This window comes from Vanacampus margaritifer, chromosome 14 (assembly GCF_051991255.1).
Source record: "Vanacampus margaritifer isolate UIUO_Vmar chromosome 14, RoL_Vmar_1.0, whole genome shotgun sequence".
Classification (NCBI taxonomy): Eukaryota; Metazoa; Chordata; class Actinopteri; order Syngnathiformes; family Syngnathidae; genus Vanacampus; species Vanacampus margaritifer.
Window position 1 is genome coordinate 18,874,499 of NC_135445.1, and position 24,026 is coordinate 18,898,524.

A 24,026-nucleotide genomic window follows, 5' to 3' on the forward strand; every position below is an offset into this window, starting at 1 on the left:
AATATCAGCTCACGTCTTCATGTGGCGAGTTTGCATGATCAAGCTAGCCTTCTTGTACAAGAAGATTAACTGAAGGGAATATGGTTACTTAGACACTATTTGACAACATATACAGTATTTTGCATCTGTTACAATGCCAGTCATATCAGCTAGTTATGTAGAGACTGTTAAAAGCAACCATTAAGACAGAAGTTGCCAATAAATTTATATTTAATTCAGCCAAAAGGGTAAACAAAACTAATGTAAACAATAAGAAAAAAGACAGAGCAACATTGTTTGAAGAGTAATAGTTCAAATGTGATGTCCTTGTTCTTCAAAACAGCTGTCCACTGGTTCCAAAGGAGTTTGAAACTCACTTTTGAATTTTTGATCATTTGTTTATTTATTTACAAAAATACCTATTGGTTGGTGATCAGTTAAGGAGCCATTGGCAGAGAATGGAGGGAATGATTCTATAGATTTACAGTTCCACACTATTTATTCAACAGCAGTCCAATTTTGAGATTAGTTAACTTTTTTGGTTTTCTGATTCTTCCAAAGGACTATAGCGGTGAAGGCCCCTGTGGAGAGGAAAGATATGGCATTTAAATTAAAAATACACTAAACTGATTTCATCCAAGTGAATGAGGTGTGTGGTGATATACATGCATTAGTGTGGACATTTGGCATGCACCTTACCTATACAAAGGAGCAGTACTACAGCTGCAATACCAGGCAGAATGACTGAGTATTCACGTGGAAGAAAATACATGTGTAATACATGATCACTGTCCATGAAAGGCTGGGAATTGACAAGATATCAAACATTTAAGTTAAAAAGCTGCGACTACTAACAGTTACCACAACGCATTTTTGTAATTGTGACAAAAAATTAGGGGACTAAATGAGTTTCAAAAATAATCTATCTGCAATTATTTTTTTCCTCAATATCACAATTGTGATTAAATATAGGATTTACACGATCAGGACTTCTGCATCCTATGCAATTTGAAAATTGCATTCTGCTACATTATGATGTTAATTTGATTTCAATTTAATGTACAGCAAACAAGAAGCAGAAAACGAATGCTTGTTAGGTTGTATTTAACCAGACTAAATAGCCTACACATATTGCACTGAAGTAGAATTTAAGAATCCAAACATACCAGGACAATGACCCAGATAGAATAGTAAGTAAACAGCATGAGGCTGAAGACAATAAGACTCATGCCTGCTGCTTGATCCACTCCGGTAGCCTGGAAACAAAGTCACACAATAAGCAGGATGAGCTCCCATGAAAAAAACAACAACATATTGTTTAGTCTGACTTTAGTGAAGGCATCAGTGATTCTGAAAAGAATAAGCGTGGTATAAAAAGGAATGGATGGGTGGTGTCGAGAGAAGTAGGTCTTGAATGTTTTACCCTAAGTAATACTTAGCTCTCCAAGTACCACCATCATGACCAACATTAAAATAAAATGGAGTAATAGTCTAAAAGTATTAATGAAAAATTAGACCGGTTGTATTAAAAAAAAAAAAAAAGTAATATTTTACATTTTTGTAAGCCACTGTAACATTATGCACCATTTAAATACTAACACTACACTTAAATACATGAAAACAAACTGTATTTAAGTAATACTTCAATTAAAATGCAGTGCACAAAACATTGCCTAAATAAATTCATTTTTGAAGATATTTAAATGCAAATGTATGAACTTAAAAAGTAACTGAACTCTACGTTGGTAGTGATTCATACACATACCACTAGGAGGAGCCCATGTATCACATGTGGTAGACGTAGCACACTTCGAAAACTACTGGTGTTGAGGATTTAAGATTCAAGATGTTTATTTGCCACAGCAAAAACACAATGCTGACACCGATTTTTTACTTTTTTTTCTATTATTGATAGGGCGGGGTGGCAACGATGAGAACAGGGATGGATGATCTTAAGCAGTCTATCTTCAATGTAATCCATATATTTTCAGATCGTTTCGGCCATCGATCTGAATGTGCTAGAGCCCTTGCATGTGATCATATTGCAAGTGGTATTATTTTAGGACAAATAAAAGAGGACATATTTGGCAGATTGAGTATTGTATGCATTAATACACTGCCAAACATCACTGTATCATGTTCAGACGTTGCCAATACTTACAGAATAACCACGTGTTTTATACAACACTTAAGATTCAGTGATGTTCTACGACACAAAAACTACTACGACATAACTACATTGTTGTCAAGAGAATAATCAGAACCTAAAGTTGTGGCTCATTGAGTTTATTTCAACAAATAATGTCCGATTGATTCTAAAAGTTAAGATAGTTGCTAGTTGAACTAATTCCATTATGAGGGGAAAAAAAGTTAATAAATATCCCTACATGAGTACAAGATAGAAAAGCCAATGAAGACCGTCCCTAATGTTTCAGACACCCGAAAAGAATGTAATGTTCTTTGTCCTCCACCAGCATAATGCCAATCCTATGATCGTGTGGGGCTTTGTTTAATATTATACCCCAAAATGTCGCATAAACCAGCGTATTAAAATATCTTACCATTTTCTGACAGGTATTATTTGCTGACGCTTCCTGGTTGTCTTCTTCTTCACAAATCCGACTCCTGAGACGCGGTTGCTAATATATGCTGCTCCCTCCTGGTCAATATGCAACACATCGACATTTGAAAGTACAGTACTGTACAGTAAAACTCAGCTCAACTTTACGTCGTTCTATTATTTATCTCCCATTCGAAATCTTAATTTTTAGTTAACCTCAAACATAAAAAAAAAAAAACTTTTAATTTTATAAATGTGTAAAATTTCTGATGAAACTAATTTGTGGTACATCCTGACCCAAAAGCCATTTTTTTGACTTCTTTGTCAGAGAACAGCTGCACATGCCCATGGTATTTTAAAGTTTAGAGATCAAATTAAGACCGTAATCTGTGAAGGTTAAAGAGCATTTAAGGTTTATCCTGAAATTTCAATTAAAAGATGAAAATCTCCAACTTCTTGCTAGCAGTGTATGTTAATGGTTTATCATCGTTTTATCTCTTGTAATATGTAGGGCAAAAATGGATTTTGTAAACATGTGTCTGGTTTAAAAAAGACAAGAGTTTAATTGAAATTTATTCAGGCACAAACAGTAAAAAAAAAGAAGTAAAACAACTGCAATCACCTATGTTCATATTTATTGCCATTGTCATGTTATCCCCCAAAATGTTTAATCACTGGGTGCAGAAAATAAAGTTGTGAAAAAGAAAATCTTATTTCAGGGTATATACATAGTTAAGTACATAGAAAACATTAACATAATAAGTTAAAGAAGACCCCCCCCCCCCCCCAAATACCAATAAATCCCTCATATTGTAATTACTGACACCATTCTTTCGCTCATCTCATTTTTACAGTATCTTTCACTTCACATACAAAAATATAGAGCAGCCTGCTAGTCTGAAAATATGACACAGAGTGAACAAGTCAAAACAATTATTTACAATAATATGTTCTATGTGCCCCGACTAGTCAAAACATGGTAACACAATTTGATATATGCTGATATCGTTATCTCCCTGCCTGAAATTATTTGGTGAAATATATTAAATGCTTTGATCTTCTTTAAAAAAAAAATAAAGGAAATTATGAAGAATGTTTGCTGGAGGTCAACATGTGTTGTGATGAACCAGAACAACACACAATTTATCGGAATCAGCCATCTTTGTTGTTTTCATCTTGAACAATTTGAGGTCATAACTGGGGTGAATGCAACTTCCCACCTTCCTCCAGGCAGCATTAGGCACAGGGATGTCATTTTCAGTGGACAGCAAGTGACAAAATGGCTGCCCGAGATGGATATAAATGGGTGGGTTCTGCATCTTAATTCATATTCTACAAACGCAATATGATGTTGTTTAGACTAGTGGGGGAAAATAGAACATATTATTGTATTTTTTTTGTACTTGACATCCCCATTCGGGAAAATATTTATGAGGTCAAGAAATATTCACAGAGGCCACTATCCACATACATGCGTCCACAATAGTAGAATTTATAGTAGTTTAATGTGCAAACAAATTTGTGTTTTTTTTTCTATCTTTAATTTCTCCAACAAATGTTTAGCAGTGGCTAAGTGAAGGTCTATTGCTTATAGTACTTTTTACTATAATATGGGATATACCTTTACTGTATGTACTACATACCCACATTGCCATTCACTAACACAGTTACACTGTCAGTAAGCACAAATGTGTCCAGTGGAGGGAGGTTCCATTGTTTACACTGACAATCTTGGTACATTGAATGCTTTGTGGTGTCCCAACCGTGGGACGGGGGTCTGTGCAGCTCCATACACAATGTGACAAGAGCAGAGTTTGCACAAACAGTTCAAACATATAATATGGATTTTCGTGTTACATCAACAAGTAACATCCCCATAATATATTGCATCACTGAGACCAACTGTCAAGAGACGAAAGTGCAAAGTAAATTCAAGTTAGGTCATTCTGATATGACTATAGTGGTGAAAAATATGCATACAGAAATATTGTGCTTACAAGGTGCCAAAAAATAGGAGTGTTTTTTAGGTTATTGGTACTGAAGTAGGGCACAGCAATAGTGTGTTATTGCTACTGCTATGATGAACCCTTACTTGAGTGGTCTATAATAACCGTGGCCAGCCTTGAAACCTCTCATTTTCCCTTACTGTGCCACCCACTAAAAATAGTGGACACCTCGGGAAATGTGTTGAACATGTACATTAAGTGACCAAGCTTCTTTGGCTTCTGAAAATGCATCAAGTCAGTCAGATAACAAATTACAGGTCCACACTAAAAATAATTGTGTTTTTAAAAAATAATAATTTTACAATCTTGTAATTTAATGAACATTATCAGTGCTTTCAGTTGCTTTTGCAACTTTATTTCTTGAAGTTTTTTCCTGCTAGTGTTGTAACAACTATATTTCCCTCATACATTTATGTTCTTTTCACTGCGGATCTAATATAAATTAATCTACATTATTGAAATATAAACGGAGCACTGTAGCAATAAAATAAAATAAAACACAATTGTTATGACTTTTACAGTTGAAAGCTTCCCAATCATTTGGTAATTTGCAGGTTTTGGTATAAAAAAACAAACATCTGACAGTCACAATGAAATTCAGAGGCGGCGTATTAGGGTCACATATAAATATATTTTTTAAGAGGGTGAGAGCAAAATTCAGAGAAAAACACTCACAAATTTGCGAGTTTATAAAGTCGCAAATTTGCGAGTTTATAAAGTGGCAAATTTGCAAGAAAAAACGTATTAATTTGCAACTTAATAAAGTGTCAAATTTGTGAGTCTATAAAGTGTCAAATTTGCGACTTGATAAAGTGGCCGATTTGCGAGAAAAAACACACGAAATACATGTCGCGTACTGCTCGGATGTTTGTGCCAATACTATTTGGCCGGGTTTTCAAATAAGGAGATAGTAACTGCTTTATCAAAGATTAATAACCATATGATGTTAATCATTCGCTCTTTGAAGCGTTGAGTACGGCCAGCGACAAAGACGCCTCACTTCGAAAAGGTCCACACCCTGAGGATCAAGCATTTAAGTTAATTTGTTAAAATGTATACAGTGCTGCTCAAAAGTTTGTAAACCTCTTGAGCAATTTTAACTTTCCAATTGTTTCAACCTGATTTTGTTGTTCAATCTGAACCATTACATTTTATATGAAATAACAGATGTAGGTTTAGCATTTCAATGCATTGTTCTTTTTTTTTTCTTTCTTTTTTAAATCAATTGACAGTCAAAACAAAATTAAAAAGAGCTTTTGGTCAATTCACGTAGGTGCAAAAGTAAGTAAACCCTGAGCTGCATTGGTTAAAACAAGCTGTCAAGTAGGATCAGGTAGGATAAATTGGTAGCTAAACTAACCACTGAAATGGACCAATGAAATGAGAGGTTTAGCAAAAAATGTGTGCATCACTGACTGAAACAGGATCATAAAATGAAGCCGTTCTTTGTGAAGTTACAGCCTGGTAGACGATGGATCATGCACATGACAATAATCCAAAACATTCCAGCAATACCACCAAGGAATGTGTGAAGAACAACAAGATTCATGTTCTGGATGTGCCCAATTAAAATCCTGACTTAAATTCTTTCAAAATACTGTGGCGGGACCTGAAGCGGGCAGTTTATGCTAGACGTCCGTCCAACCTCTCTCAATTGGATGCATTTTGCAAGGAAGAGTGGCAAACATCCCCCAAAGTAGATGTGAAAGACTGATGAATCACTAAAGAAAGTGTTTGGATGAAGTTATCATTGCAAAAGGAGGTGCAATGTCGGATTAAGTGAGAGGTTTACATACTTTTGCACCCATGAAATCAGAGTTTTTTTTTTTAAATCAACAGCTTTTGTTCAAGAATGAATGACAATATTATCATTCTTTTTGTTCAAGTCCACTATTTTCAATGTCAGAATTGTAGATTTGGGTATTACTAAACATGTAATAAGGTTATTTTAATATTTTAAACAAAAAGTCTGACCATGCCTGCAGGGTTCACAAACTTTTGAACAGCACTGTATTTACATTACATTTTTGTTTCCAGAATTATTATTTACACATTCATACATTTTGGTATTTTTTTGTACAAGTAGCTAAGTTGATGTGTCGAATCTGCTGCTTTCCGTCATTCACTTGCATTTACCTAAAGTATGCTAGCTTCTGATTTGTTAGTGTTAGTCATCTGATAGGGGATTAGGAAGTGTTGTCGCTCTAGCTGTCGTGTATGACGAGTAAAGTGAATGAATCTGTCTCTATCCCGCCTTTTCATTTCATAAACAGTGTCCCATTATCCACCAACGAATCCTCACATCAGACTCTCGCTACGCTACGTGTATTTCGCGTAAGTTTCTGAGTTTTTTCTCTTGTAAATTTGCCACTTTATAAAGTAGCAAATTTGCAAGTTTTTTTTAAAGAATATTACTCCCCCCCTCTGAAAAAAATATAATTATACGTGGCCCTAATACGCCTTCGTCAGTTTTGGCTGTGGCTGTTATGACATTAAAGTAAATCCAATGAGAAAATCAGATGGACTAGTCTGGAAAGATAAAACGAAACTCACATTTGTCATTCGTTAAAAGAGCATTCAGATACAGTACAGTCTTACATATAGCCTGCCATATGAACTTGAAAAAATTAAAACATTTGAATAAAAAGAAAAAAATGTTTGCCATTTAGCATGTAATGTGCTTTGCTTTTAAGAAGTTTCTAGTAATCCTCTTACATGTGTGCAAAATTGTGTAAGCAGGTAAATTCAAGGATCACATCGTTCAGTAATGAACAGAATAATAACCATGGGACCACTTGTCATTTCATTAAGACTTTTTTTGTGCCATCATACTACCTAATCTTGCTTAATTTGACACCTGCTTTTAGATGGTGTGATGGGATTCAATTTATCTGTTCCTTTTATAGTGCGAATAAGATACAATTTGTTTACATTCCTAATGAGAAAGCTGTCCAAATAACTGTCCAGAGAAATCTTATGAGTGTATAAGCTCCTGGAGGACTGAAAAAAGCATAAATCATCATTTCTTCAGTGTTCTACTAAGGGATGTATTCAAGTAATTTGTTGATTTAGAAGTCATCAAAAAAAAATACATATATATATATATATATATATTTTAAAAAGTCACGGAAAAAATGATTACTGATTTACTCTGAAATAGAAAAATATGTTCAAATATAGTATGGAATTGAAACAATGGTTATATTTGATTTGAGTTCATTTGCACAGTGTTAAATGAAGTATATTCAAAAGTAGGTTTACATCATATTTATAAATGTTTTACAGTCAATAATACAGTAACTCCTTGACATTCAACAAAGTTCATCAGGCTGATATGCTCATTAATTCTTAACATGGGAATTATATTTATACCACTTGTCTACATTAGGAATGTATGGAGCCCCTCTGGTGCCAGGGTATGAAAAAAAAATAGAATTTTTTTGCTAATCTCTACCCACAGTTTAGTAAGGTGAAGACGCTGGTTTCTTCGTTGCTTAGAGTCTTAAAAAAAAAAACTTATTTTAACCTGCTCTTATTTTCACAAAATCAAAATGGCACGGAGTTTCTCGCCTGTTTCACACTTCACACTTCACAGTTTTCAAATAAATCAAACTTGTATCTACATATTCGAGTGTTCTTCTTTGTTTCATATTGACGTGCTAAACTGTGGGTACAGATTGCTGACCTGTGGGAACAGATTATATATATATATATATATATATATACTGTATATATATATAAATAAAAACCATACCCTGGCACCAGAGGGGCTCTGTAGGAATATGCTAACTACGACATCACTCTTTTGCCATTCCATATATCATAGTTGTTGTGAATTTCGTACCCATTTTTTAACCATGTTTGAGACTGGCGGACCTGCACCAGCAGCAGCAGCAGCAGCACCAGCAGCAGCAGCAGCATGTACCACTGCCTATATATTAGAGTAGTCTTAAAAAAATTGTGTGTCCTGAAGGCAGATTGCACGTACTTGTACACGCACAATGTCACAATCTTATGCTTAAAAAGCTTAAGAATCATGATTCAGCCCGTCCTGCAGCAGACAAGATGGCGTATCTTTCAATGTGTCTCAATGACCACAGCTTCAAAGACACCGGGTGTTACTCTGCGAAGACGCACATGCAGAAGCAAGTGCCCGTTTTCATTACATAGGGGGACATTTTGGTGAGAAATTTAGAGAAAAAATACAACAATGTACCTGTTGGCGAGCTGGGCCCCACTGAGGGTCGTGGTCCCATCTTTGCTGACAAACAGTTGCAAGTTGCTGTCTGAAAAGGGGGTGGAGGGTGTTTTTATTATAACTACAATTGCCCTTTATTTGTGAGCACCAGTTTAACTTATAAGCATTTATAACACATCAGCATTACCAAGACATGTGGAAGTGTTTAAGTTACATACCAGGAAAAAAAATGATACAAAACTATTATATATAATCTCTGGAAGTAATACAAAAAACAACTTAAAAGATATTAAATCGAGCAAAGAAAATAACAGATGTCCAAACCTTCATTGTTGCTGCGGTCTGAAAAATTTTGACTCTGAACAATCTTTTCCACAATGTCATCAGCATCAATGCGGGTATCCTCCACACAGCTATGTTGTCTTTCCATCATGTCATTCTTCCTTCTGTGCAACACAACAAATATAAGTTGAATATCTAAAAAAAAAAATGAATTAAACACCTGATTAATTAAAATTAACACCTTTAAAGCTCACTTTAGAGTGGTAAGTTCGAATGTCCTGTTTAGTTAATGTGTTGTGAAGAATTGTATTTGTTTTGTTTTTGTAGTCCTTGGTTTAGCTTGTTTGTCAGATTGTGTTTTTTTGTTTGTTTTGCTTTTTTATGTTTGTTGGTTATGTTTGTGATGTTTGTTTTTGTGTTGTGATTAATTGTATTTCTCTTTTCTAGATAGTCTTTGGTTAAGACTGTCAGATTCTCTGTCTTGTTTTTTTATGGGGGAAAAAAGAAAATTTGTTAAAATAGAAATGTACAAATGTTTAAATTATATACAGTAGGTGTCTCCTTTATGTTTCTTATTTCATTGGAGCTGGGAAGTATTTGATAGGAGATGGCTTTGGAAAGTTAGGTTTATATTATTGTTTATTAATCTATACTTTCTTTTCTTTGTCCTTTTTTTTTAAAACGGCAAAATAAAAACAATTAAATAAAAAAAGTTTGAATGTCCTGAAAAGTTCGATAATTTCTTGGGATGAATAATAAACCCCAAACTTCAAACCGAACCTAACTATTTTCGAACCGTCATCATTTAGATGTCATTATATAACATCCTGTTTGTGTTCCGTTTTTATTTTCTGACTCACACGATGATGATAAGCAGCTTTTGTGAATTTTATTTGTGTCTTCTGTGACTTGCACATTTGTTTATATATTTGTGATATTTGACAAGAAATTAAATGGAATGAAGATGTGACTACTTCTGCTACAATTGGCTTTGTGTGTGCGTGTGTGTGTGTTACCCGTAAGCTAGCTAGCTAGCTAGATGCCGACTGGTTAGCCACCACATGCTTTAGTTGCTATCAAGATGATTAACAATTTAAATTACATTTTTTTTGTTAGCCATAAGCTACCTAGCTAGCTAGACACTGACTCATTAGCTGCCACACGTTTCAGTTGCTATCAAGATGATTAACATTTTACATTACTTTTTTTTGTTAGCCGTAAGCTAGCTAGCTAGAAGCTGACTGGTTAGCTGCCACATGCTTCAGTTGCTATCAAGATGATTAACATTTTATATTTCATCAGTGGTGGATTTTATACTGTTCAATTGCATTTGTGTGGATTACATCTGTGAGTTTTTTTTTAAAGTAAAGGTAAAATGCCATTGTATAGCTATATGCCTGTCTACATTGTAAAAAAAAATATATATATATATATATATATATATATATATATATAATCATGTGAAATAAGATTTGTACAGTACATGGCATTGAGCTTGTGAAACGCAGTATGTGTTGCTTCATGCATTTTCTTATCTTGTGATAACTTTTTTTGTTGAAGACTACCAGTCTACTAGTTTTTACTGATGGCGGCTGGCTCTGATTGAACAATTTTCAGTCCGACAAAAAAGCCTTGGATGAGGACTGTGACACACTTTCTGACATACCTCAGATGTGTCTTGCATTCCTGAAATTGAATTATGGCACTGTGTGAATGTGGCAAAAAAAAAAAAGTTTATATTATGGAACTGACAAATTTAAATCAAGCTTCACATAACTTCAATTCCAAACATACTGAATATTTATACGGTGCTCTCCCCAAACTGGAAGAATTTTTGAGGAATTTCAAGGATGTAAGTTTACACATTCCTGGGAGTCGAAGCCTTGACTGGTACCAGTGTTCTGCTCTATGATCAGTGACGCTCTGTGAGAGTGATGTGGTTGATATTCTACAGGATCTGAGTTATGTGTGATCACCTGGATGATCTATTAGAAATGATGGCAGCTACGGAGGGTAGCGGGGGTCTCTCTGGTTTGGTGGGAGTTCCTTGCTGATGCAGTTGTGTTGGGGTGGAGGGATGCGGGTGTGCCAACCCACATGAAGCATTGCTGCTGGAGGAGGTGTTTCGATGGTGACTGAGATCAGTCAGGCTTGAGGAGCGAGAATGACCTGTGCTGTAACCTGGAGAAGGAAACAAACTTTGTTTGACCTTTAACTAACACTTAATTGCTTGTTTTTGATTAAAGGAACACAAACAGGATACTGAATTATATACAACTGGTACCAAGGGTACAAACTGGTGTCAAGGGTATACTACATTCTATAGTTGGGCTCATTTTATATGGACTGCTTTTTATATAGCGCTTTTAACTACACCATATGGTGCCCAGAGCGCTTTACAATGCCTCACATTCGCACATTCACACATCAATGGTTAGCTGCTGCCACACAGATCCACTGGGAGCAAATCAGGGTTCAGTGTCTTGCTCAAGGACACTTCGACATGGTCACCAGGGGTGAGGATCGAACCCACAACCTCACGGATGGAAGACGACCACTCTACCACTGAGCCGTGCCGCCCCATATACTGACTTTTGTATTATATATTATATTTCTTTTACCTCAGCCACAAAACAGTAATGTAAATGTGTACAGTTCTGTTCTGTGATGCTTGTTGAACTTTCAAAACACAATTTCCCGTTCAAATCAATTATATTTACAGTATATATTTACAATTATAATTCATTCCAGAGTCATAAAACCTAATAACTGTGCAGTTACATTTAAATAATGTCCTACAAGCAGTGGCAGTGTGACTTAAGAGTTTAATTCGTTCCATGACCAAGTTTGAAACTTAATCTAGTTGTATATCCAATCACTTTCCACATTAAAATGTTTTGAAATGCCATTAATGTGTTCCGGCAACCCCCCCCCCCCCCCAAAAAAAAAAAAATGTAATTTTGTTTTGTTGTTTTTAATAAAAAAAATATCAATGAATTGTAAAATATTATTATAATTATTATTATTATATTATATTATATTATTAATAATTATTATATATATTATATACAGTACATATTGAATTAATACTAAAATATTAATACTTAATAATATTAATACATAATGAAATAAATAATAATACATTTCGAAACATAAGTGAATGAGCTGTGCCTTTAAGGGCCGTGGCCTAGTGAGCTCTGACTCCTGCTCCGGTTACCACACACTCCTAAACGACTCCTCCATGCTTCTTTCAAGTGTTTTGATTTTGTATTTGTGTGTCCCGTTCAAAAGATGGCTTTGATTGAATCAGCTATTTTTTCACTTCACTATTTAATGGCATTTAAATTTTCACGATAAAACACTTTTAAAACTTACGCATAACTTGGATTGATTATCGATAATAAATATTGTGTCGCTTTGAACATTAGGTCTGACACAAAGCTACGAAAGCCCAAAAATGGCAAATCACACACCCTTTAAGGGCCGTGGCCTAGTGAGCTCTGACTCCTGCTCCGGTTACCACACACTCCTAAACGACTCCTCCATGCTTCTTTCAAGTGTTTTGATTTTGTATTTGTGTGTCCCGTTCAAAAGATGGCTTTGATTGAATCAGCTATTTTTTCACTTCACTATTTAATGGCATTTAAATTTTCACGATAAAACACTTTTAAAACTTACGCATAACTTGGATTGATTATCGATAATAAATATTGTGTCGCTTTGAACATTAGGTCTGACACAAAGCTACGAAAGCCCAAAAATGGCAAATCACACACCCAGAATTAAGAATGAATCCCTTTTGTGCCAAGAAACGTCCAACAACCAACATTCTTACAATGTTTGATTGACAGGGAAGGCAATTCCAAATGTGATGCCATATCCGTAAAGAAAACACTACAAAATAAAGATGTCATCTTATCTGATCAACAAACATATCACTTAAACAGTTATTACCTTCAAAGGGGACATCAACCTTATACATTTCTTGACAATATGTTATATGTGACCTATCTAGTCTAAACTTGACATTCTGATTAATATTACATTTGTGGAATATGAATTATGCAGCAAAATCCAGCCATTTTTTTTAAATCCATCTCAGGGGGCGGCCATTTTGCCATTTGCTGTTTACTGAAGAAGACATCACAGTTGCTCAGGCAACGACCAATCACAACTCACCTGTTTTCTGACACTGAGCTGTGATTGGTTGCTACCTGAGACCTGAGCAACTGTGATGTTATTTTCATTTGACAGCAAGTGGCAAAATGGCCGCCTTCTGATATTGATAAAAACTGCAATTTTTTGCTGCTCAACTCATATTCCACTAACGCAATATTAACCAGAATACCGTATTTAGACTAGTGGGGCTGCATACAACATATTATTGTCAAGAATTTTTTGGGGAGGGGGGTTGACATTCCCTTTAATAGTAACCGAAAGTAAACAGCAGACTCAAAAAGAAGCCTACAGAACCTCCCTCAAGCTCCAGATGCTCAAGGCCACTTACAAACTCTGAGTACCCAGAGCAGAGGAGGCCCCATGAAATATTGTCCTAAATCACACTAGTAAAATATGTTTGAAGAGGTTTTATCAGAGCATCACTAGCCTTTATAAAATCAAGTAAAATTACCGACAGTGATCTGCGAATAATAAATGTGTCTGACCTGATATCTTGCTATGCTGGCTTGCAAAGCTGGAGTTGCGGAAATGGCCAGTGTGAAATGCCTCATCGTGGTTGGTGACATTACCTCCATCATCAGGCTGTCCTGCAGCCCAAACATTAAAAAAAAAAAGTCACACAAAGTCTTTTGAAAAAAGTACTGTTGCTCATATTAGTGCTAAATATTTTAGGTCTGCAGATGTAGCATAGGGCCACAGACGGGCAGATGAATCCGTTCCAAAGTGCAAGGTGCCACAATGTGATCTTGTGTCAACAACCATGAAAATATGCAAATTCATATTATACTCATAAATAAACCTTTAACTAATCTGGAGAAGGCTATGAGAATATATATAATGCAAAAACTATGTTAATACTTTGCATACAAGCGAAAAAGTTACCTGAGCTACGAACTGAAGTCTGTCTCGGTTTAAAGACACGAGGTCCCTCCATAATTGTGCTTAGTGGTTGTATTTTGACATTAGTGTTATCACCCTTACAGTCCAGCTGCAGGGTTGGATCCTCATCTCTGACAGAAACAGATTTTGCTGTGCTGGGAGGCCTGTTGATAAAACCACACATGATTATTATTTTTTTTTTAAGCAACCAAAGGGAATTTATCTCCTACAAAAATAAAGACGTACATTTTAAAGCATGGATCGCCGGACAGAAGCGCCATCCCGATTGTCACCTAATAAAAAGACAGACAAGACATGCATGATTCAGTCAATCTGCTGAGTGGTCCAGAATGAGTGCATACCTTACTTTGAGAATTGAGTTATCCTGGCGGCTGTTTTTTGTGTCATAGCCCTCCAGGATGCAGCAGCGAACGGTAGAACCGGAGCCCGCAAATTCTGCAATGTTCAGATCAGCAAAACCCAGCTGGACATAGTAACACAAGCAGATTAGAGGAAACAACAGAACATTTCAAGTGGAAAAAAAGAATACAAACTGAGAACAAAATTGAGGCTAAGTATGATTACCTTTTATATCTTATTTTCTTCTTGGTCTTTCTTTTAGTGTAATTATGTCCATGTAAATAACTTGTTTGCATGTTCATGGGGAAGCAGGAATGACTACGTTAAAGTCAGTAACAACCTTTTAACCTCTTCCTTCAGAATTTTCAACCCATTCAGCACCTTTTCCCAACATGAGAGGTCAGCTTGTAATGGTGGTAGGATGTCCTCTTTAAAATATTGTGTGCAAATTTATTCCAGCTGTGCTGTCTCAAATTGTCACAAATATTTCTCAGATAAGAGTTCTAAACTCTTCTAGTTGTCAGTAAATTAGTTATGACAGCTTTTGAAAATAGTCTATTTATTTGAAGATTTGTATTGAATATCTCTCCAGTATACTGCTGGAAAGGACTGCTTCAGATTCACTAGTTAGCACACACAGTCAGTGAACATCAAACGCTTATTGTACTTATTGGCTGTGTCAAAATGTTGCTCTCTAAAGGTGTCACATGGTTGGTATTTAACCCTGCCTTTTACTACCGGGAACATTGTAAAAATATGTTTTATGAAGGAAGCATACAATCACTTGAATATGTTAGCTAAGGCGTATTATACAAAGTGCTAAATTATTTTACCTTTGAAAAGGCCTTTCCTCCTTTAAGCTCCTGCAAAGACAATTATAAATTAATAAAATGTGGTAATTTTCCAATAGATTAAACCAAATTAAAACAAAATTATTATTTTTTTTAAATAACCATGATATTGAAGGCGTATATAGAACAAAAATATTAATTTCTTTCATTGTTTCTTACAAACATTAATAAGAATTCTACACATGTAGTTAAACATGTTTCACCAGTAAATGTTTGTCTAAAATTTATTATTAGTGAAGTGACACTGGTGTTTACAACACAATGAAAAGGACACAATGCAGGAAGGCAGAGAGGAATGGCAAGAACCCAGGCAGCCTTGGTGAAAATAATCTAGAGGCATGCAACTCCCTATATAGCATAAACATGGACTCACGCATGACAGCCTACTGAAACACTATGTGCCGAAAAAGACTCTCAGTCTCCACGCAACGTTGGATAATTTTCAATGCTGCACTAGTGCACACTGCACAGGGTGCTCCTTTATCACAACTGATGAGAAATTTGACTAAATCTGACAATCAGTTTATGTGCCTCGTCAGTGCTGCTGTTTGCATTGGCAATGGAGTTTAAATGAGCACTGCAATTAATTCTTTAATATCTATGTATGATCTGAGTTAGTCAGGGTTTGTGGTGTGGAGTATTTGGCAGACAAATGCACAAAGCCATCCATGCAAGACAGGAGTGCACAGGTAAAACTACAAAAAGTAAAACAAAAAATATATATATTAATAATAAATAAATAAAATAAAAACACATAAATGACCAAAATGCAGGGACAAAAAAAGCACATGGGACACAGCACAAATGAACACAACCAGACCAAAACTGCTTAGGCGGACTGGTTTTATCTCGGTTTTTGCCCCTTCCCGACCAAGGACATCAAACACCCAACTGTGCTACAATGTCTTATTTGTCAGAAATAATAGGGTCCGAAATGGATCTGGCGGACAATCTCAAATATGAAACCTATTGAAACAACATATTACAACCCAAAAATTTTACGTAAGAAGGAAAGCAGACCACTAGAGTCATTTGGCACTGTGAAATGTTACATGACGGAATGTAGCAATCAAAGAAGACTGACAAACAAGGAAGCGACAATTTAAAAAAATATATAATAATTAAAAAGGTACCGATTTGAAAGTGGTATTTTTTGGGCCATGGCATCCATTGAAAAGAAAAAGGTTTGAAAATTGAATACCAGATGAAAATCAGAACAAATGAGAGCAGTACCAGTAGACAGTAGGCCTAAATAAGAAAGTAAACATTATGTATATATACCTTCACTGTTTTCATCTAAAAATTGTGAATTATTTCTTATAACGTGGTCAATAAAGAGCTCACACAGCAGTCGATGACTGGGGCCACAACTTATGCAATCCTCATCACTCCAGCAAAATTCACTTCAGTACCTGTATTTATGTAAGATTTTTGTTGTTGTGGCCTTTTACTAGCCGAGGATGGCCGTGGCCTCTGAGGTGGTGATAATAAAAAAAAAACAAGATGGAAAAAGGTTTGCAAGCTCGTCATTGTTGCTTTAATCACCATGCACCAAGTTCAGCGGTGACTCCTCCCCACCCCCCACATACAACTGGCTTCTCCCCCAAAAAACAGATTTCCGAAACCCTCTTAAAGCGGTGACCTCAACCACCAACCTTAATTGAGGGGTGACCCTGCCCACATACAAAACACTTACCCACATAACTACACAGCTGGAAAATATATACAAATGTACATATAGAGATGCAGTTCATGTTTTGTGACATTAACTATTGTTGAATAAGCATTGCCTCACATTGGCTGCCACTTGGGATAGTCCAATGAGTCTAAATCAAGGGGAATAAGGTGTACCTGGCCTGCACTCACATCTTTTCAGTGAAGGAGGGTGGATTGCTCCCTCACATTATATATCAGTTTTTGAGCGATGCCATGTCGGCTGGGAACTGTAGTTTACCTTGCGTACAGAGACCCGACAGATGCAGGGTTCCAATATGCCAGTGACGGGATTAGCGCTCATTTTACACACAAAGGAGAACTTCTTCCCCCATTGCACACAGTTCTGTTGCACCTCCTCCCTGTAGACATACACATACATAGATACAGAGATATTTGACAAAGCAAATAAAGCAAACCAAATGATACACATCTCATGGGAATGTGGCCCTCCCTGTTAAGCCTGTGAACAGATTTTTCAAACTTAACTAATAAATGAGAGGCTGAGGAAGAACCCACCCAATGCCCAAAACTGCAGCAAGGTTACTAGGAAACTAATGCAAAAGAGGTCAGTGGTTTGCAAATTTCACAACACACACACACACGCACACGCACACACTGGCTTTTCCCAGCTTGGTAGTGACGCTGATGTTATCGCTCCCCGTCAAGATCATGTTGGAGGACATATGAGAAACGTCAACATGAGAAACCTCCAGTACTTTACAGTAGTAGTTACACAACAGATTAAGTGCAGAGTCAGACTTGTGCTTTCTTAAAATACAGCTCAATATAATGTTTTGGTTCTCTGGAGAGTGATGTCAAAATATTGGATGAAAGTATGCTTAATGTAATGAACAGGACAACCAGCCCACCAGCAAGGTCCAGTATATAACATTTTACTATCACAGTATACTTTGTAATGACATCATACGCAAGTCTACTGTAGTGCAAAGTGCAGTCTGACTGTGTGCATGGGTAGAATTTCCTTTCTTTTGGCATTTTGGTAGATGAGCACAGTCGCGCAGCTAAAAAGGGGCTTTCCCCCAGCATGAAATATAATAAAATGGTTGGTAAATAATTCATCAGAAAGCATTTTTGAGTAGTTGGAAGTTCGGCAAAATGATGAAGTTATCTCTGTACGAATTGAATTTGTCAGCAATTTAAAAAGTAGCAAACATGTATAGCAGTGAGAAAAATCGATTATCTTGGGAAAGCCTGGACCACAAAAACATGTACAAATGTGAACTTGCCCCCAGCTCCTTCAAACATCTTTAAAATAAAGACCGAATATTCCTTTGATAACTGTACTATATATACAGTGGTGTCTTGAAATATGAGTTTAATTTTGTTTGAAGACCACACTCGCAACTCGAAACACTTACATCTCAAATTATCTTTCCTCATTGAAATGAATGGAAATGTCATTAATCCCCCAATACGGTGTTTTTTTTTTTTATTAAGGAAAAAAAATAACATGGCTATCTATCTATCTATGAAATATTTCATAACAGAGAGAACACAACAAAGAAAATCTACAGCTATAACTGAGCGGCCAGAAACAAAGTGGAAAAAAAATTAAAATATTGCTTGCCTGTGACTCAACCCCTGCCTTGTGCTCTAAATATGAACTACCTGTTTCCATTTAATTCCATTTTCATATTGGACTAAGACACCAAGAGACATCCTCATTACCCCAAAACAAAAATAAATTGCTAAACGAAATACCTGTCACACTATGTGGCTGTCAATATGAGTGATATCTAGTCAGGGATCATACCAGGTTTGCTGCATGCTGAAGCAATACACTTAGGTTACTTTTCAGGTAGTAGTAATTGCTCAAGTGAAAGAGAAAATCATTTCATATATCATTCAGTTAACTTCTCCCTTTTTCCGTTTAAAAAAAATCATAATGTATATTGTTGCCTCCTCTGTGCACAAGACAATCAAAGGGATTTTCCCTGTTTTCCATGGTCAGTGATGGCTCAAAGATAGAGAAACAAAAAATGGCCCGACAGGTTCTGCAACATTTTTTACCAGCCATCATTTCACAATCACACCATTGTACGACAGGTAGCTACAAGCATATTGCTGTGCAGTAATGCATTGCATAGCTGTTGTAATACAACCTCCAAGATACAGTACATTTTAGTTCAGTACAATTATGAAGGATCAAACAATCAGAATTTGGTCAAACAAAAGCAAAAAAAAAAACAACATACCAATGAGCTACCAATCAAACCTTTAAAAATCCCACTTTAGAAAAATATATTTATCTGACACATTCTGGATTAAACAATATAATCTTGGGTGCACATGCTGTACCAAGTGGTGTACAAGTAGATCCTGTTCAGGATTGTAGGAAGTTGGAGCCTATGCCAGTTGCTAAAGTCTGGTTCATGCTTGATGCGTCTGCGAGGTCCGCATGGTTCCGCGCAGCGAAATTACTTTATTTCAGCAGACACGCCCCTCCACGCAGCATTCACATCACCCAAATTTTCTGTCACTGTTGCCACTGATTACTGACACATTCTGATCAATTTTCGCTGAAAACAGTTATCAGTCCGTGTTTTACGCCAGGTTCCCTGTATGGCAAAATGAGAACCTCTCAAAGAATGAACTTCACTGTTTGCATTGACCATTCAGAGAATATGATCTCAATAATGTGAATTACAAAGATTAGGTTTAAATTCCACAGCATTTTTTCCACTTCTTCTCATTGTTCATGATTCTGACAACATGATGCAGACGAATCGGAAACTGACCTTTTAAGAGAAAATGTATAATTGCATTGCAATGATTAAATGTATATGTAGCGCTTCTCTCAGACTTATTGGCACAACTGTACGACACACACTGTAGCATTAGACGCGGAGACAGAAAAACTTCGTAAAAACACCGGGAAGAAATCAACACAACACAAGATGGCTGCCATTGTATCCATGTAAACCAGGGGTGCTCAAGTTCGGTCCTTGGGAGCCCCTATCCAGCCTGTTTTCCATGTGTCCCTCCTGCAGCACAGCTGAATCTAATGATCAGCTAATCAGCAAGCTTTGCAGAAGCCTGATAACGATCTTGATCATGAATCAGGTGTGTTAGTGGAGAGAGTTTTTTTGGGTAAGGCCCTTGTCATCTAATCGTATCAGAATCGCATCTAATCGTACCAGAAGTGAAAAAAGGAAGCGCTAACATGGTGGCTCTGAAAGCGACCAGATGCACACCATCAACAAGTAAGTTTGGAGAGACTTTAGAACTTTTCAAAAAGTTTCAAGCCTTTTTTATAATCATTTTGTACTGTATTTGGGTGTTTTTAGGCTCCTAAAAAAAGTAAGTTAATGCAAGGGACAATTGGTTCGAACAGATAACCCCTAACCTCAATTAATCTGTTTAATCGAGGTTCCACTGTAAAGTGGTACCTCGTAGTTTGAACGTAATTATTTCCTGCAAAGTGTTCAAAGTCCGAAATGTTCAACCTCCGAAAAAATTTTTCCTATAGGAAATAATGTAAATGCAATTAATCCGTTCCCAAGCTCCAAAAACAGAAAATTCCTATTTTAATTTCTATTTGTTTTTGTTTGTTTTTACATTTACAGTACAATACAGTATTTAAACAATAAAAAAGACCTTACCTTTTTTGTTGTGATGTGATGGCATCAGTGGATGATAAATGCTATGTTAATGCTAGCTTTAGTTCAGTGCTGAGTTTGTGTATTTTACATTGGGCATATTGTTACTACTAAGCGGTCCTTGCGTGTGTTGTTTAACGTCAGGCACGTTGTTGAACAGCTAAGGGGGGTCCTCGTGCCAGTATTTACAGAAGTAGTCACGGTAGTTACAACGGCGCGATAATTTCCTTCCTAATTTCACTGTGGTTTGTAGCACTGTATGTTTTTCTTTGGCCCCATGGTGAAGAAAATTGTCGTGGAAAAATCAAAATGCACTGGCGAGTATGGAGCACCTCCAGAAGTATTCACGATCTGACTGGAAATGAGCGGTGCATCGTCTCAACTACCGCAATGTGAGCATTCGGCATTGCTCGGCTTCACTCGGCTACCCGTTATCAAGGTACGTTTGGTTTAGCTTGCTTTGCTTCGGTGTTTCAACTCCGAAAATGAGTTCAAACTCAGAGGCATTTTTTACTCCGATTTTTTGGTTGAAGTCCGATTTGTACGAGTTCCGAGACGTTCAAATTCCGAGGTTCCACTGTATACTGTTAGGAATAAATTAATACATTTTCATCAAACAAATATTAGAATTTAGGTTGTAAATGTGGTACGCTAAGTTCTTCTGATGGTTTCTCAGCTAGCAGCCTTAAAAACCGGCCTTGTTGATCATGACCGCTCATCACTGCTGTAATTTTTTTTTATAATAATCGTTATGTTCTTCTAATATTGACGGAACTCCTACGTATAATATGATGATGTTCAGCATCTCTAAATAGCATAGCTACTTCCACAAGCATGATTGGTTTGTTAACACTGAAAGCAGTGCAAACCCAACATTGCAGATAATATTCAGTGATTCATTTAATGTCACCATTCAAACCTTTCCTGATTTGGACCACGTATATTCTTTCCTCATTCTGTATCTCCTCCGCATGTTGCTGTTTAAGTGTGTCTGGGGGCTTTTGCAGAGGGAACTGTCAAATGTGAGTCACCAAGTAAATACAGTAGTGATAAACTCCATCCATCCATCCATTTTCTTAACCGCTTTTCCTCACAAGGGTTACGGGGGGCGCTGGAGCCTATCCCAGCTTGCTTCGGGCAGTAGGCAGGTTACACCCCGAACTGGTTGCCAGCCAATTGCAGGGCACACAGAGACGAACAACCATACTCACTATCACACCTATGGACAGTTTTGGAGTGTTCAATTAACGTGCCATGCATGTCTTTGGAATGTGGGAGGAAACCGGAGAAAACCCACACAAGCACGGGGAGAACATGCAAACTCCACCCAGGAAGGCCGAAGCCCGGACTCGATCTCACGTCCTCTGCACTGGGAGGCGGACGTGCTAACCAGTCAGCCACCGTGCCGCTAGTGATAAACTATTCTACTATATTTGTGTAAACATTACTAAACAGTATTCTAATCCGTGTCACACATACTTGTAGAAAGTTTGGAAGCGAGAGCATTTGTTTGTATTGAACTTCTTGCAGTCTCTTTTTGTTTGTTGTGCAACGGTTCTTGTTGTCATGGGGAACACCTTGGTTCCACTGAAAAGTGTCTGAGTTTTCTCTCGGCAATCGGTAACCAATGGACACTGTATTTTTTTAAGTAATTACAATACAGAACAAAAGGTGATGAGCATGAACGTCACCTCTGTGTTACAACATGCAAGTTAATAGTGTGCCTTGCCTTCTTCTTTTTCTAATGTATAACTGAGATGTTATGAAATGTTAGTAGTTAATGAGTGTTATTATTTACATTGCCCATTGATACTTCTGTACATTTCATTGAAAGTGACACTTACTGCTTTATCAAACTGACTTCATAAACCATACCAATAAACGACACTGGATACAATGCTAGTTTATACTTGTACATTATGGAAATCTAGGGAGTCAATTGCTGTAAACTCCCGTTGAAGCTTTGTCCAGTGGGCCTTCTGAAATCAAATGATACAAACATGCTGCAACAGAATGGCTCAAAGCCCAGGCTAGATTTAAAGCAACTTCACCAGGGGACAAAAGGGCGAAATACCTCTCAGTGTAACAGACATCTGCTGCTCTTTTTTTGCGTTTAAAAAAAAAAAGAGTGAGAGAAGAGAAAAGGAGTAAGAGCAACATAAACACTAGAGAACTGCTTAGAACACTGAGGGCAAAGTCAACACTAGCCATGGCTGGGGTGCGTTTGTGGGTCGCAACAAAGTGTGTGTAAAGGTGTGTTTAATACCTTGATGACAGAATGGCAAGGTCCCCACCATCGATCAACCGGATCTTACAGAAAAGCACTCCGTTGACAAAAGGCACTGCCGTAAGCTCCTCCAATGTAAAATGTACTTGAAACTTGAACTTCTTCTTTTTCATCAAAAAAGACATTGTTCCCAGGTACTGGAGTGCGATCTTGGCATTAAAAAATAAATAATATTTCGACTTCACAGCGTTGCTTGGAACTCCTTTGCTTTCGGGTTATTCATCTCGGCAATCTGACCTGAAATATAAAAATACACTTGTGATACAAAAACGGATTCGCATCTCATTTTAATAGCAACAACAACGCACCCACTTACGGTTTTTGATTAAGCCAAAACAACTTTTAAAAGCATTTTATTTGGGATGTTACTCGTGACTGTACAGTTGACAACTGTTTTACAGGTTTGGTTTTGCACAAGAGGGGTAGAAATGCATGGCCGGGTTGTTATGGACTACAGTATCTTGAAAACAGCTGCCACGCAAACACACCCACTCGATTCAAGTTTGTAAAAATGACGTCTAAAGCTCACCTTTCCGGTGGGCTGCTGCTCCTCACTCGTTGAAACTGTACAGGTGGGCACAGCTGAGGAGAAGTGCTGGTTACGTACTTGGCAGTTCCTCCTCCAGTGCTTCGTAGCGACTTTTCCCTCCGCTGTTGAGTTGAACACTCTTACCCGCCACGGAGGCTCATGAACGTACCACATAGAGTTTAGGGACTGTCCATAAAGTCAAAGTAGAGCTACGCGTGCGAAAGTTGCTCGAGGAACGGCCAAGGAGCAGTTTGATGACGATGATAATAATAATAATAATAATTCAGACATGTGTACGTACACACATTAGTTAAAGGAAAAAATAAATGCTAAATAAATAAAAATAATAAATATGGATACATTAATACAGATTTCCTTCAGATATCACAATAGTAATACAAGCTACCTTTTGCCTCTACAATTGCAAGAGATGTTCAAAGTGGTGGCCATTTACATCTAGACACTTATGTACGGGCCACCAATGTAGTCGTTTTTTTACAAGGCACATCCTATTTTCTGAGGTATCAATGGCGGAGTTGAACACAAGGAAATGCATGTGCAATCCCATTAGACACATCGC

The 24,026-nt window shown here is 36.9% G+C and overlaps 2 protein-coding genes across 4 annotated transcripts; both read right to left on the minus strand.

Moving 5' to 3' along the window:
- Positions 1-192: 192 nt before the first annotated feature.
- LOC144033883 (dolichol phosphate-mannose biosynthesis regulatory protein-like) lies at positions 193-2,635 on the minus strand. The gene is made up of 4 exons (XM_077542266.1): positions 2,541-2,635; positions 1,146-1,235; positions 679-781; positions 193-560 (listed from the first exon to the last, which is right to left on the minus strand). Exons 1-4 carry the CDS (start codon positions 2,541-2,543, stop codon positions 505-507), a joined length of 252 nt encoding a protein of 83 aa, XP_077398392.1. The 5' UTR covers positions 2,544-2,635; the 3' UTR covers positions 193-504.
- A 5,162-nt stretch (positions 2,636-7,797) lies between these two features.
- On the minus strand, positions 7,798-23,582 carry LOC144034247 (early estrogen-induced gene 1 protein-like). Of its 3 annotated transcripts, none has more exons than XM_077542887.1 (12): positions 23,447-23,582; positions 22,897-23,154; positions 17,249-17,369; positions 15,277-15,306; positions 14,451-14,567; positions 14,330-14,376; positions 14,087-14,247; positions 13,690-13,791; positions 11,002-11,206; positions 9,068-9,189; positions 8,762-8,831; positions 7,798-8,668 (listed from the first exon to the last, which is right to left on the minus strand). In XM_077542887.1, the coding sequence occupies exons 2-12, from the start codon at positions 23,040-23,042 to the stop codon at positions 8,623-8,625; spliced, it is 1,167 nt and encodes a 388-aa protein (XP_077399013.1). In that variant the 5' UTR covers positions 23,043-23,154; positions 23,447-23,582; the 3' UTR covers positions 7,798-8,622. The 3 variants fall into 3 exon arrangements, with proteins under 3 accessions (XP_077399013.1, XP_077399014.1, XP_077399015.1); XM_077542888.1 differs by lacking the exon at positions 23,447-23,582 and adding an exon at positions 23,234-23,379; XM_077542889.1 differs by lacking the exon at positions 15,277-15,306.
- Positions 23,583-24,026: the final 444 nt, after the last annotated feature.